This window comes from Gopherus flavomarginatus, chromosome 17, assembly GCF_025201925.1.
Source record: "Gopherus flavomarginatus isolate rGopFla2 chromosome 17, rGopFla2.mat.asm, whole genome shotgun sequence".
NCBI lineage: Eukaryota > Metazoa > Chordata > Testudines > Testudinidae > Gopherus > Gopherus flavomarginatus.
Window position 1 is genome coordinate 25,306,668 of NC_066633.1, and position 13,939 is coordinate 25,320,606.

The window sequence follows — 13,939 nt, forward strand, 5'->3', positions numbered from 1 at the left end:
CAGAAAACTGTTAATCCAGTGGCCAGTATTTCTGCGTTCTGCTACACCCAACTGTGGGTTCCGGGTTTCATGGCCCCTCCCTAGGCTGGAGGAGGGGCTTTCAGTAGCGGGCAAGCTAGCGCTCGCCCACGTCCCGGTACTCAAAAGGCTATACCCAACTGGCCTGGGTCTATCACGATAGGCACTGATAAGAAGCCCAGGCCTCCCACTTTCTCCGATTCTAACCAAGTTGCTTCCCCAGGACCTTACTTGAAGGGTATGTCAGCCTCTGGCTAGTGGCAGGTTCCTGATAAGTTTGAAGCTCCATCTTTTTCTAGCTGTTGGTATTTGGGATGCAGAGAGTGGACATGGCAAAAGGAACTCAGGGATACCACTTAAGGGACGGGAAGAAATGCCTTGTATGATGATATGCCATTAAAATATAAAAGGGCTGAGTCAAGTAAAGAGGAAGGGGAGAACACAAAAACTCCATTGGCCTCTAACAGGCAGACCTGCCAAGAGCATCCTGGGCAGAAATGAGGGACTCCAGGCTTGTCTACACTTGAAATGCTACAGCTAGATGAAGGGTTGTCAACCCTCCCAGTTTCGCTGGGAGTCTCACAGAATCAGGCTCTCTCTCTGTGACGGTGCTGCCTGTGGGAGCCAGCTGAGGGTGAACTGCAAACAAAACGCGGTCGACAAACCCCAGACGCTGGTGGTTATTCCAATACTTGGATTTACCGAGACAGCACAGAACAGCTTCTACAGTACCTCACTGGTTACTTAGAAGTTCAAACACCGCAGTTCCCTTAAAGTGCCCAGCTTCAGGTCTCCATCCAGACACACATCGAATATGATGATGATTACTGAAAATCTTATCTAATCAAATAAAAGAAACAGGTCTTCCAACCCCAAAGGGTCAGCCACACACCCAGGTCCAATTATAATTTAGGTGAGCTTGCAGTTGCCAAAAGTCCTTTTAGAAATAGTCCAGAGGTTATAGTCCAACGTCCATATTCAGGGTGGCTCCAGTCAATGACTGGGGATCTCAATTCTTATGGCTTAAGGTTTCCGCTTCTAGAAACCCAAAGTAGATTTGAGGTGAAGTAGGATCGTGTCCCAAGGTTCTTATATGTTTCCAGCAGCCTTTTGGCCTGAGAAAACAATAGGCTTAACTCCTCCTCCCAAACATCCTGGCAATTAGCACAGAGTAATTTATCCATTAAACAGTTCAGATACAGGTTACTACAACCTGCAAAGAGACACAGACAATAATACTATTTCACTCCAGTATCTTCCTAAATGTTAATATTCCTTTTTTGATCTTTGAATCAAAGCCATGGTAATAGACAAGACTTATTTGCTTACATCACAAGACCTAAGCAAACATCTCCCCTTCTACCTCTAACAACGCAGACTTGCATTTCAAAGTTTTATTCATTTATATATTTTCCTAACAAGTCTCTAAAGTTCGGCCATGGCTCAAGTCAGTCTGTGAGTTAATTAACTCTTTCTGGCTCTGTCATCCTTCAATGAGATATTAGATCAGACTCATAACATTATAATCTCCCTGAAGCGACTGAAGCCAAAAAGGCAGATTTTAGGCTGCTAAAAGTCCGGTGACGCAGCAGGGCTAAGGCAGGCTTTCTGTCTGCCATGGTCCTGTACCACTCCCAGAAGCGGCGGGCATGTCCCTGTGGCCTCGGGGGGGGTGGGGGAGGTCTCCATGCGCTGCCCCTGCCTCAAGCACCAACTCCACAGCTTCTATTGGCCGGAAACTGTGGTTTATTATTACAGTAATTCCTCACTTAACCGTGTAGTTAATATTCCTGAAAAATGTGACTTTAAGCAAAACGATGTAAGTGAATCCAATTTCCCCACAAGAATTAATGTAAATGAGGGTGTTAGGTTCCAGGGAATTTGTTTTCACCAGACAAAAGACTATATTACATTTATTTTATTATATACAAACAATTTAATACTGTACACAGTGATGATTGTGACGCCTGGTTGAGGTGGAGGAGACAAAAGGTAGAATATTTTCCAGGGAATGCCTTACCGCTAAATGATGAACTAGCAACTCGATGAGCCCTCAAGGGTTAACTCTCACAGTCTATAAGGCAGCAGGAATGGAGGGAGGGGAGAGAGCATCGCAGACAAGAGAGAGACATACTGTGTGTGAGAGAGAGATACACATTTCCCCTTTAAGTATCTGCCTTGTTAATTAGATCAGCTTGCTGAAACCGCAGCTGCTGCTGACCACAAGCTCTCTGTCCTGAGCCCTGTTGTGTGTCCCCCATGCTCTATGGAAGATGGGGTAAGCGGGGTGTAGGAGCAAGGGGGAGGGGGACACCCTGACATTAGCCCCTCCCTTCCTCCCCTCTCCCCATTACAGCAAGCAGGAGTGTAGGGGAGCAGCTCCAAGGCAGAGGGCAAAAGCAGCACGTGGTAATGGAGGGAAGGACAGCTGCAACTGCTAGCCTGATGGGCAGCTGCTGCATAGGGAACTTAGGGGAGTGGGGAGCTGATGGGGGGGCTGCCGGTCCACCCTGGTTCCAAGCCCCCACCAGCTAGCTGCAACGGGCTGCTCTTCCTGCAAGCAGTGGACAAAGCAGGCGGCTACCAAACGACCTTAGAAGGGAGCATTGCACAACTGTAAACGAGCATGTTCCCTAATTGATCAGCAATGTAACAACGTTAACTGGGACGATTTTCAGTGAGTTTCTGTATAATTAACTATTGAGTGGCAATCTATGTTCCATTATAAAGCTTACTTTGTTAATTAACTTTTTAGTTGCAGAAACACATAGTATTCTTAGATTGTTTTCAGAACTACTTATATGGAGGACTCAAAATAAAAATCTGATTTTTCACAAAGGGGGGCAGAAATATTTTGTTCATTTACAACTGACCACTCATTCATTCATTGCAGAAGTTTAAAAATTCATACATATGTATATTTCAATGCCTTGCTGTGATTATTTACTTTGCCAGCTATTTCACATTTTTAAAAATATTTCAATTGTTTATTTGCTATATGTGTAACTGTACAATATACCTGTCAGGAACTTCATTTGATTAATTTACAATCTGAGATTCAGATTCTGCAAAATACAAGCTTTTTTAAAAAAAAAATTGAGGTTGCATATGCCTAACCCTTTTAGTTGTGAAGATTACTGTATCAGTTCACATTTTGAAAGTTGTTAGTCTAAAACAATTATTGACTGTGAAGTTTTAGACATCAAATGTTTTTCCATCTAACTTGAGATAAGTGTTCAATCTGGTCTAAAGAGTATTATTATGGCTGGCTGTTTGTCACTGTCATGAATGCCACAATTAGTTATTTTTTTAAGTCAAAAATGGCTCCATTCCTCTGTAGAGCTCATTTAGTTTTCTTCTAAAAACAAAATAAATAAATAAAACTTTTTAAAAAGCTTTCTAGCCTTTATGGTTACAAATCTATTTTCCAAAACTTAACCAAACATAACCAATGTAGCATTCTCTCAGTCCCACCAACAAACTGTGCTTCTGCAGGGTGCTCTTTATTTCTAATCCGAAGATACATTTCGAAAGGATAGGAAATCTAACTAAGGCTATCCAGTTTAGAAATATACAACATGCTTTCTCAAAATAAGACCTAACATTTTAAGAACTGTACCAATATTTTGTATGAATACATTGTTTCTAAAATGCACACCACCACTCAATATACTTGAAATAAATGAGTGCTGTGATTTGAGGGCAGTCACCTAAAACAGTAGCTTTCTGTGCCATCACAAAGCCACAATTTTTCACCAGAACAACAAACCAATTTTAGATACAATAATTCATATAAGAGCCATAGATATATCACCTCAAAAGGAATTATTTTGGGGAACGTTCTATGGCTTGTGTTATACAGGAGATCAGACTAGATGATCACAATAATGGAATCTCTAGTCTATGAACCTCCTACATAAAGTCTGAAAGCCCTTAAAAGTGATGTTAAGGAAATAAGATTATATAATACTTTTAAAAAGAGCCTAGGAAGATACAGTTCAGATTGCTAAGTGCAATTCAAGAAACAGAGTCCCATTATACACAGGCACAGAAAAAGAGTAGTTCCATTCCCAAATTCTTCTGCCACCACAACTTGTGCTCTTTTGTTCCCAGTGGGATCTCTTTCCAATGATACTGTAGTGACTAGGGAAGAGGGAGCTCTGTTTTGTGGGTAGACAAATCCCTGCTTATTCTTTCCCACTAGTCTCTTTTCTGTGGGAATTAGTCCAGATAATTTACTTCCCAGGACAATACCCTTTAGATGTCTGGCAAATATACACAAACTTCTGTTGCCAATAATTACTAAATCATAACAATTCATATGGTAACATGCCCTGAATGTTCCTTGAGGTTCAAGCTGTAATAGACTATGGGCCCATCGGGGACTGCAGATCAACAATTCTATCTTGACAACTAATTTTACAGCAAATTTTACCTGGCATCACCGTCAGAGAGCGCATGTCCCATCTGGGATGTCGCCAGTAAAGACAGCTTTGTCTTGCTGTTATTACCACCAGCTCTCTCTCAAATTACCAGATATCCTCCTGGCTTCTCAAGTACATTTGTTTCTATGTGGTTATGCTTTCACTGCTGAAACTGTGATTTGAATAAAGCTTGTATGGTATATGTTTGGGCATTTAATGTGTGTTATCTTTTTTTCCTAGGAATAAGTAATTCCCGACACAGAGCCTTGCCTTAAGGCTCTATTAAATCATATACTTTAGTATACCAAGGTGTAGCCATAGTAAAAGACAGCTGCCACGGGACTCTAACTTTTTCCAGCTCTTCAGTCTGTGGCTGTATTATTGAAATGAATGGGACAACTCACCTGTGCAAAGTTAAGCGCATCCATAAGCATACGCAGGATCAGGACCTAAAAGCTACAGGGCAACCAAAGAAGTGTGGGAGTATATTACATGCAACTAACGTGTTACTTTGGTAATATCTTAGAATAAAATGAAGGCTGGAGGAGCCAAGAAATGCAACTGGATGAAGAGGGTTAGAAAAATGACAGCAAGCTGGGACCAATCTTTAAGATTTTGGAGGGGCAAAAACAAAAAACTAAAAATCTTACATGTGGAACAGCTCTTATTTAAAGCCAATATTTTTGTATTCATTAACAAATTAGCCAGATGTTACTAAACTGGGCAAATTAAGTTCCAAATTCTGGAAACACCATAAGTGCTCGAATAAATCAGAGTATAAATATAAAAACCCAGCATACTGTACCTCGAGGCTGGAGTTGCTGTCCTCATCACCCATGTCTTTTTTCTGGGGAGGGGGGAAGGGAAATAAATGAGAAGAAAACCTAGTTAATAAGTGACATTTATCATTCCCACGGTCAGTGTTAACAACCATAATGCAAAATGTTTGAGAACTAACCCTCCAAGCTTCTTTATTTATCATTAGAAGGCAAGTTAATAGAAATATTGCATTTTCCCCCCCATCTTCCTTTTTCTTCCTGAGAGAAAATACAGGAAGAAATAAAGCAAACAGAGTGATGATTTGCTGTTCTGATATTCTAGTACAACAATGATAATTATGAAGCTCTCTACATGGTAACCAAGCTGTGTTTATGGGTTTCAATCAAGGGTCTCATATACAGCACAAACAGAAAACAAGCCAGCACCCCATCCCACCAAATTAATTAAACCTGCTCTAAGAAAGTCTCAAACATAATATTGAAAATGTCTGCTGGAGCAAAAGAGTCTTCCATGCAAGGGCTCCCACTGTTTCTAATACCAGTGCAACTGAATTGCTATTAGCAACAATGAGATTTGTTTTTAAACATTTGGCCTGTATCTTCACTGAGAAAAAAGATGTGTTTTATTGGTGTTATGCTAACCCATGTTAAAATCCTAGTTATGGATAAAGTAGTTGTAATTTTAATCTGTGTTAGCTGCTCAAGGTAAACCCTACAGCGTTCACCTCAAACAACTAACTCAGGTTCAAACTGCAACTGCCTTCTCAACCTTAATATTTTAATATTGGTTAGCTTAATACAGATTGAAAAATACACCTTTTTCCCCTAGAGAAGTCACGGCTTTGTAACGTATACAAGGCTACAAAATTAAAAGTCATCCCTCCTGAGGTCTTAATGTATTTACCCACTACTTCCAACTAAAACCCCAGCCCAAGCCTTCTCTTCAAGCTTGACTACCCCTGTGCTTACCTCACCAGAGCATAAGGCTATGCTTAGGTTTTGTTTTTTGCTCCAAACCCTATAGTCCAGTGTGTGCTCTCTCAATCCTTGAGGGTTATATCCACTTTCCTTATATACAGGTGGGCATAACAAGCTAATTGTACCACTGAATAAGCAAAACAAAATACCATTTTCCAGCAAGGTCCCCACTGTTAACATGATGCAGTTTTCAGGCAAAGACCATCAGCTATTACAGACTTATTTTCCCTTATACTTTCGTAGCCATATTGTTACCATTTGTAGAACCATTAGCAAACCCAGACCTGACACAATATTTAACACAATTCAAAGCATAGACCTGAACTGCAGATCAGAAGCCAGGTCTACCCAGGAAGTTCTAATACACAGTGTCACCATATCCTACATAATGCCTTTACGCCAACAATTTATAGTATTTTTCCCAAAAAAACCTCAAAGTACTACATAGTACAAAAACACCACTTCTGCAATGAACATTAGCCTGTCTTATCCCATTGCAGGATGATTGCTTTTTTAGCACAGTTCATAATTACCCAATTAGTAATTAAATGAAACTAAGACTATGTCTACACCACAGACCTTACAGCAGCACAGCTGTACTGCTGCAGCTGCATCACTGCAAGGTCTCCTGTGTAGCCACTCTATGCCGGCTGGAGAGAGCTCTCCCGTCAGCATAATTAAACCATCCCCAATGAGCGGGGGTAGCTATGTCAGCATGAGGCCGTCTCCTGCCGACATAACGCTGTCCAGACCAGCACTTTTGTCGGTGAAACTTATGTCAGTCAGAGGTGTGTTTTTTTCCACACCCACGAACGACAAAATTGTAGACATAGCCTAACATTCTTCCCAAAGCCTTAAAAACAGCAGCTCTATTTTGTACCCCAACAAAATACCTTCAACTCAGTCTTTCGGGAAGAGAACAGTGGCTAATCCAATGAGCCACAGAGTTAGTCAATTTCCTCTGTGGTCAGTCTTTCACACAGCACCAGGGAAGACAAATTTATTAAAAACTAAACAAAATAAAAATAAAACCACAGAAATTAGGATGGGGACTCGAAGGCAGCAACAAGTGCCTTAAACTAAATTTCTTATATCTCTTTTAAATAGATTAGACTTCAAGCTGACACTGTGCCTTTTAGTCATTATTTACAGAAAAAGGTTTAATTAAATATCTTGAGGGACATTTTTAAATTATTTCAGCATCTCTAGCAAATAATTCCATATTCCACAATGAAAAAGTAAAATATTTAAAAGTATAACATATAAGATTGTATTCTGAGTCTTATGAATCTTAGTTTTTCTGTTCAAATTATGAAAAAAACATTTTCCGCCACTGTACAAATTTAAATACACAGAGATCTAATGAAACTCAATTTTAAAAAAACTGAAGGAAAAAAACCCCACAATATTCACCCTATCATGCATGTCTTATTTAAATACGAGGAACCATCCCCTCTTAGGATAATGGATGTATGGGATTTTGTATTACTTTAAATGTGAATTCATTAATCTACACTTTTCATCCTGTACAAAAAAGTAGTGCATTCTTGCCACCTTTGGGATATTGTATATGATTATGATTTTATTTGATTTTGACAGAATACACCATGTTACATTTACTAGTATATTATGAAGTATCCTAAGTAGTGCATTAAACCAGTGATTTTCAACCTGTGGTTTGCAGACCTCCAGGGTCCAGAGACCAGGTCTAAGATTTCCAAAGGGGTCCACACCACCATGTAAAATTTATTAGGGGTCCACAAATGAAAAAAGGTTGAAAACCACTGCAGTAAACTATAGCTGTCAAAATGAAGGACATTTTGTAATGCAGCATCTTTGCTTTTTTTATTATTTATTCACTTAAAGGCTAGTCAGTTTTATTTTTAAAAAATCCTTTTCCTTTCATTGTTAACATCATAAAGGGTAGGTAAGCAGATTTTGTGCCTGGGCTGGTACACTTTCATGACAATTTTGAAAAGCTGAGGGGCAGGGAAATTGATTCACAATATAGTTTGACATTTTGTTTATGTTTTTTTTCCTATCTATTTAGGCCCTGATCTTCCGAAGACTTAATTTTTTGCATTATGAGTAATCACACTGAAGGACTATTGAGGCACAATCAATGGGAATATTCACTATGTGTAAAGAGTTAAATCAAATTAAATTAAGAAAGCAGGTAAATCTCTGTACTTTAGACTGAGACCTCTCTAAGGTGAAGACTCCATCTCCTTTATGTTTGTACAGCACTGAGCACAATGCTCAATCCTGACTGTGGTCTTTAACAGCTACTGCAATATAAATTAATAACAATAATAATTAGACACACAATGTGGATGTGGTAATATCTTTTATTGGACCCACTTCTGTTGGTGAGCAAGATAAGCTTTTAAGCTTACAGAGAGATCTTTGGGTTGGAGAAAGGTACTCAAACCCACCCAGTACCTTTCCCAGACCTGACGAAGATCTCTGTGCAAGCTCAAAAGTTTGTCTCTCTCTCTCCAACAGAAGTTGGTCCAATAAAATATATTACTCCACCTACCTGGTCTCTCTAACATCCTAGGACCAACACAACGAAAACCACACTGCAAACAGCAATAAATAATTCTCACTCTACCCCGACCAAACCTTTGAGCAGGTTAGTGCAGTGCTGCTCCTATGACATCCAGAGTTCACTGTAATAATCCTGCATCCAAGATGAGAGACACAGCATGAAATCTGACTCCTGTCAGGCGCAAAGCGAGTAAACAGGGGGCTCCATCACGTATCCGTGTCGCTGTCACCCACTTCTCCAGCCATGGCCAGAACCGGCACAAGACTGCAATGAAACTCTAGGGCAGCCAGCACTGGGAGGGGGGCCAGACAATTTCAGTCCCGCTGCACTGGGCGCCCACCCACGGCCGCAGTATCCAGGCTGCGCAGTGACTGCGGGGCTACGGGGAACCTCAGCAGAGCCGAGTCGAATGGGGGCGAGGCCTCAGCACCACTAAGACGGAGATACTCGGAGCTGGGCCCCCCGAAGGGGGTGCTCGCTGTCCGGCCCTCGGGCAGGCCCCCAGCCGGGAGCGGCTCTGGGGAGGAGGCCGGTGCCTGGAGCCGCCAGGCGAAGACGTGACTCACCGAGTGGCTCCAGGAGGCGGGAAACGGGGGGAACCCTGCAAATGAGGTCAGGGGTTAAAGGTCAGTGCAGAGGTCATGCAAGACCCGGACGCTGGTTTTTCCCCCCAGGAAGACACGCCGCGTACGCACGCGCTACGCAATGACGTTTCTTTCCTCCCTCAGTCCTAGCGCCTGCCAGACTCTGCGCGCTGATAGGCCCGAGCATTGTCACGTGCAGTTACAGCGGCCGCGGGTTGGTCGGTCGGTCGGTCGCTGCGGCGCGGGCGAGGCGCCGCTGCTGCAGGTTGGCGAGTGAGCGGCGAGGTGCTGCGGGCAGAGCGCGGCCGCGCGACATGTGAGGGTCTCTCGTCTAAGGGCCCCGTTAGGGCCGGGCCAGTCCCGGCGGCGGCCCTGCCCGCCCGCGGTTCGCGCGCCCCCCGGCCGGATGTGCCTGCCGGGCCCCAGCTGCGCTGGAGCAGGCTCCTGAGGCGCCGCCGCTGGGAGAGGAGCGGCCCGAGGGCTCCCGTGGAGCCTGCCGCAACCGTCTGCCCGGAAGCAAGTGCCCCCGGGCCGTGCTGGGGGCCCGCTCTGAGGCGGCTGTGCTGAGAGCGGAGCTCCGGTTCTCAGACGCTGCTGTGAGCTCATGGGCTCTTCCGTAACAGTGACTAGTGTAGCTCGGAGTCCTGCCTAACCTGCCGTGCGAAGAACAATGGTTCATACTCTCTTCTTACGTGACCTTTTTTTCCCTCTTACAGATATGCAGCATGGGATTGCTTACCAACCTTGCTCGAGGCCTGGTCCGAGGTGCAGACAGAATGGCGGAATTTACCAGCAAACGTGGACCTAGAAGCCATAACAAAGGCAGAGGAGCCAGGAAATTGGGTTATGTCACCTTAGGTGGGAAATTTATCAAAATTAAGGAAATGGTCCCTGAATTTGTGGTTCCGAATTTGACAGGGTTTAAGCTCAAGCCGTATGTTTCCTATAAGACCCCTAAAGGGACAGAACCACCGCTGACAGCCAAACAGCTTTTCATGGATGTTGTTGCCCCACAGATTGAGACAGATATTAAAGGAGGAACTTTTGACCCCCATAACCTTGAGAAATACGGATATGAACCTACTCAAGAAGGCAAGCTCTTCCAGTTGTTTCCCAAGAACTATGTACGTTAAGAAGCAAATAATATTATAGCTTTCCCTGAAAGAATCTGCAGCAACACAGGAAACTTATAAAAATATTTTTTAAATCTGATAAAATGTTGACTATGGAGATTTCAGCTATAGAAGGAAATGCATCCTGCCATTTTTCAGTACCTATTAAAGGAACATCCTACTGACTTAGCTTGTGTAACTTTTAGATATCTCAGACTTTTTTAAAAGGTAACCAAATTTGTAACTCACAAATGGGTGAGAGCAGAATATTGAATATAACCAGCGATTGCCTGGGCCTCACCTGTGGTCAAAAGCAGTCACCCATCTGCTTCCATTGTTAGATGAGATCGGGATACAACCACTCATCCTTCAGGGTATTAAGCCAACCACTAAGTACCTGGGGCAATTCCCATCTTCCTGCTTTTAGGTCACCAAAGATCAATCCTATGTAAAATGGAGTATTGCACAAGAGCAAGGGGAAGCTTACGAAAAAATGATAGGAATCCTTGGCCTAAGCTGTCTCAAAGAGTGGGGACTGTCCTGTTAAACCTAAACATGTAACTAGTCTGAAGCTATTCCCAGTTTTAAGGCAACTTTCTTTTGGATGCAATCAATATCCCTAGTATTTATGTACAACTGAGGCCTGCTCCTGTGTCAGGCAACTGAATGTCAGAGCATTGCACTTTTTAAAGCTTCTTGTGTAAGAAAATCAAATTAACTTTGTCATTATCTCACAACCACAACAGGCATTACTAGCAACTATTCATCTTCTCAACTTATCTGAGCTAGCAGTATGTCTGTCCTAAAAATTTTTTAAATTGATTTAATATTAAAGTACCTTTTTGTTTTTCTCATTTTATGATGTGTAAATAGGGTATAGACAATGACATGAGCAGGAGTAATAAATCAAGATGTTTCATTGTTTAATGGACAAAGTGTTAGCAGGAATTCCTAGCTCTGCTCAAGGTCCCACAGCAAGTTTCCTATAAAAAAATGAACACTTTGTGCAGTTTTATGGCTGGGGAACCTTTCACTCCCAATGTCTAGTTGTGGCTGGTTTGTACAAGGCTTGGCAAATGTAAAATATTGATTAAGCACCAGGATGTAGTTCCTATGTCCTCTTGTATGGAGAGGAAGGCCACTTTAAATAAATATAAATATATGGAGATATACCTCTCTCATAGAGCTGGAAGGGATCCTGAAAGGTCATTGTGTCCAGCCCCCTGCTTTCACTATCAGTAGTGAGTACTGATTTTGCCCCAGATCCCTAAGTGAGCCCCCTCAAGGATTGACCTCACAACACTGGGTTTAGCAGGCCAATGCTCAAACCACTGAGCTATCCCTCCCTCCATGTACTCTTTGTTAACATCTCACTTATGATGAAAACTGGGTGCCTAAGCTTTTATATTTCTATTTTTAAAAAGGCAAAGGAGCTTGAGGAAGGTTGAGTAGGCAGGAGCAGTTAACTAGTGCCCACTGCAGCAAGTTCTAGTCCAGTCTTTTTCAGAGGGCATCTGGTTTTTCTAGGTCTGAGAGATGTTTTTCCATCAACTGTCTATTTTAATTTCATGAAAATAGTGGGATCTTACTCTGCTGAAATTAGTTGTTTGTTGCATGAGAATGAATAGTCACTAAGGCAGGGAAAAACAGAATGACTATAGCCTGATGGGTTAGATGCACACCTAGGTTTTGGGAGATCAAACTTTAAGTCCCTGCACCAGTGACTTTTTATTTATTTATAAAAAGCAGTACCGTTTCAACAGGAGAGATTGAGAAAGCGCAATACCAGAATATCCCTTAGTCCTCTGGCTAGGGCATCCTCCTGCAATGTGGGACACCCAAATTCAAATTTCTTCTTCACAACAGAGAGGAACAGAACCCAGGTGAGTACCCTGAATCCAGTAAAAGCAGCATAGAATCCTGTGGCACCTTATAGACTAACAGACATTTTGGAGCATGAGCTTTTGTGGGTGAATACATGCATCTGACAAAGTGGGTATTCACCCACGAAAGCTCATGCTCCAAAACGTCTGTTAGTCTGTAAGGTGTCACAGGATTCTTTGCTGCTTTTACAGATCCAGACTAACATGGCTACTCCTCTGATACCTGAATCCAGTAGCTCCCAACCTTTTTACTAAAGTGACCAACCACCTGTATTGTGTCTTTTTTGGGGACCCACCATTACTCCCCCTCTCCTCTGTCTCCTAGTCCTGTCCCTCCTACTGAGTCCTGCAGCCCTCTGGCCCCCAAACCTCCTGCTTGGCTCTCCTTTGTTCTTGCTCTCCCTGCAGTCTTGGTCCGCTCCTATCCCCTCACAGCTGGACTGCAATTGCTTCCAGGTTGCTGACTGTCCACTTGCTGGCTCTTGCCATTTCTTCTGTGTGACTAGTACCCAGATACCTCTCCACCCCACTGCCTGCTGCCCAGAGCAGGATCTAGGCAACAGTACAGAGAAAGTGGCTTGAGCCAAATAGAGTCAGTAGTCTGTTCCTGTTTCACATGTGTCTCTCAGAGGCTTTCCTTCATGCTGCTGCTGCCCACTGGAAAGCTGGGGAGCACCTGTGGGGCACCACATTGACCCTTCCCACATCCCATTGTTAGTTCGGACCCAGCATTGGGGAAACATTGCAACCAGTAGGCTAACAGTTATAATGGGAGTCCTCATGCCCTGGCCATTTTATCAATCTACTACTCCTTTGCATGTCAGAATGCCCAAAATTGGAATTTTTGATTCAGCAAAAGTTTTGGAACACTTTGTTTGGGTTCAACCTGAAACAATGTTTTCAGAATAGCCAGTAACATACAAAAAATCCAATCATCCATCTCCACTCAGGAGTTCTGAAGCACAAGGGTCCTGGGAAATGCATGTTACCTAGAATGTTTTTTCAGTTCACAGCTATCCTGGGATAAGCCTGAAATGGTTGGACGTATGTTATGGATTCATCAAGTGTTTTTTGTAAGACCGAACAATACAAAGCACTTTCCAGTCTAGCAAATTACCTAGATGCAAGCACATTCTGTGAACACTAGCAAAGCTTCACTAGCTCCAAATGCGCTACAAGCTCTTAAAAGTCACTGACATGCCAATGAAGAAGTATTAAAGTCCTTTCAAATTAGATTAAAGGCAAAATTCTTCTAGCCCTACAAGAATAGTGTCATTGAATTTATCTGATACTATTCAATGCACTAAGGACAGTAGGAATTCCAACAATGCTGCAGCTCTTGGAAGACAAAGCCATCACAGGCTATACAGCAACTTAAGGATGAGGAGGCAAAGAACTGAAAGGCTGAATATAGGAGCCAGTCAATATAGGGGTTAGACTGTTAAACTCATCATGGAAGCTACAGACAGTGAGCTAGCTGCTGAGCAAAATGTCCACCCTCTGAGGAGGATCACTATCAGTAACCCGCTAGACAGCATGGTGCAGAAGTTGACTCAGATTATTTTGGATAGTAGGGAGGGATATAATTATTAGCAGGGATGGAGAAAGGG

At 42.7% G+C, this 13,939-nt stretch overlaps 2 protein-coding genes across 11 annotated transcripts in view; one reads left to right on the forward strand and one right to left on the reverse strand.

The window, feature by feature from the left end:
* PNPLA7 (patatin like phospholipase domain containing 7) overlaps window positions 1-9,436 on the reverse strand; it is a 415,290-nt gene extending 405,854 nt beyond the window's left edge. For 3 of the 7 annotated variants that reach the window (XM_050926465.1, XM_050926462.1, XM_050926460.1), the window contains exons 1-2: window positions 9,317-9,434; window positions 5,248-5,288 (exon numbers count right to left, since the gene is read on the reverse strand). In XM_050926465.1, coding sequence (XP_050782422.1) covers window positions 5,248-5,280 — 33 coding nt within the window. In that variant the 5' untranslated portion in view covers window positions 5,281-5,288; window positions 9,317-9,434. Of the gene's footprint in view, window positions 1-5,247; window positions 5,289-8,824; window positions 8,883-9,316 lie in introns of all 7 variants that reach the window. The other 4 variants (XM_050926463.1, XM_050926464.1, XM_050926461.1 and 1 more) reach the window with 3 other exon arrangements.
* An 85-nt stretch (window positions 9,437-9,521) lies between these two features.
* MRPL41 (mitochondrial ribosomal protein L41) lies at window positions 9,522-11,300 on the forward strand. Of its 4 annotated transcripts, none has more exons than XM_050926587.1 (2): window positions 9,522-9,607; window positions 10,051-11,300. In XM_050926587.1, exon 2 carries the CDS (start codon window positions 10,060-10,062, stop codon window positions 10,465-10,467), a length of 408 nt encoding a protein of 135 aa, XP_050782544.1. In that variant the 5' UTR covers window positions 9,522-9,607; window positions 10,051-10,059; the 3' UTR covers window positions 10,468-11,300. The 4 variants fall into 4 exon arrangements, with proteins under 4 accessions (XP_050782544.1, XP_050782543.1, XP_050782540.1 ...); XM_050926586.1 differs by having other exon boundaries at window positions 9,530-9,619; XM_050926583.1 differs by having other exon boundaries at window positions 9,534-9,650.
* Window positions 11,301-13,939: the final 2,639 nt, after the last annotated feature.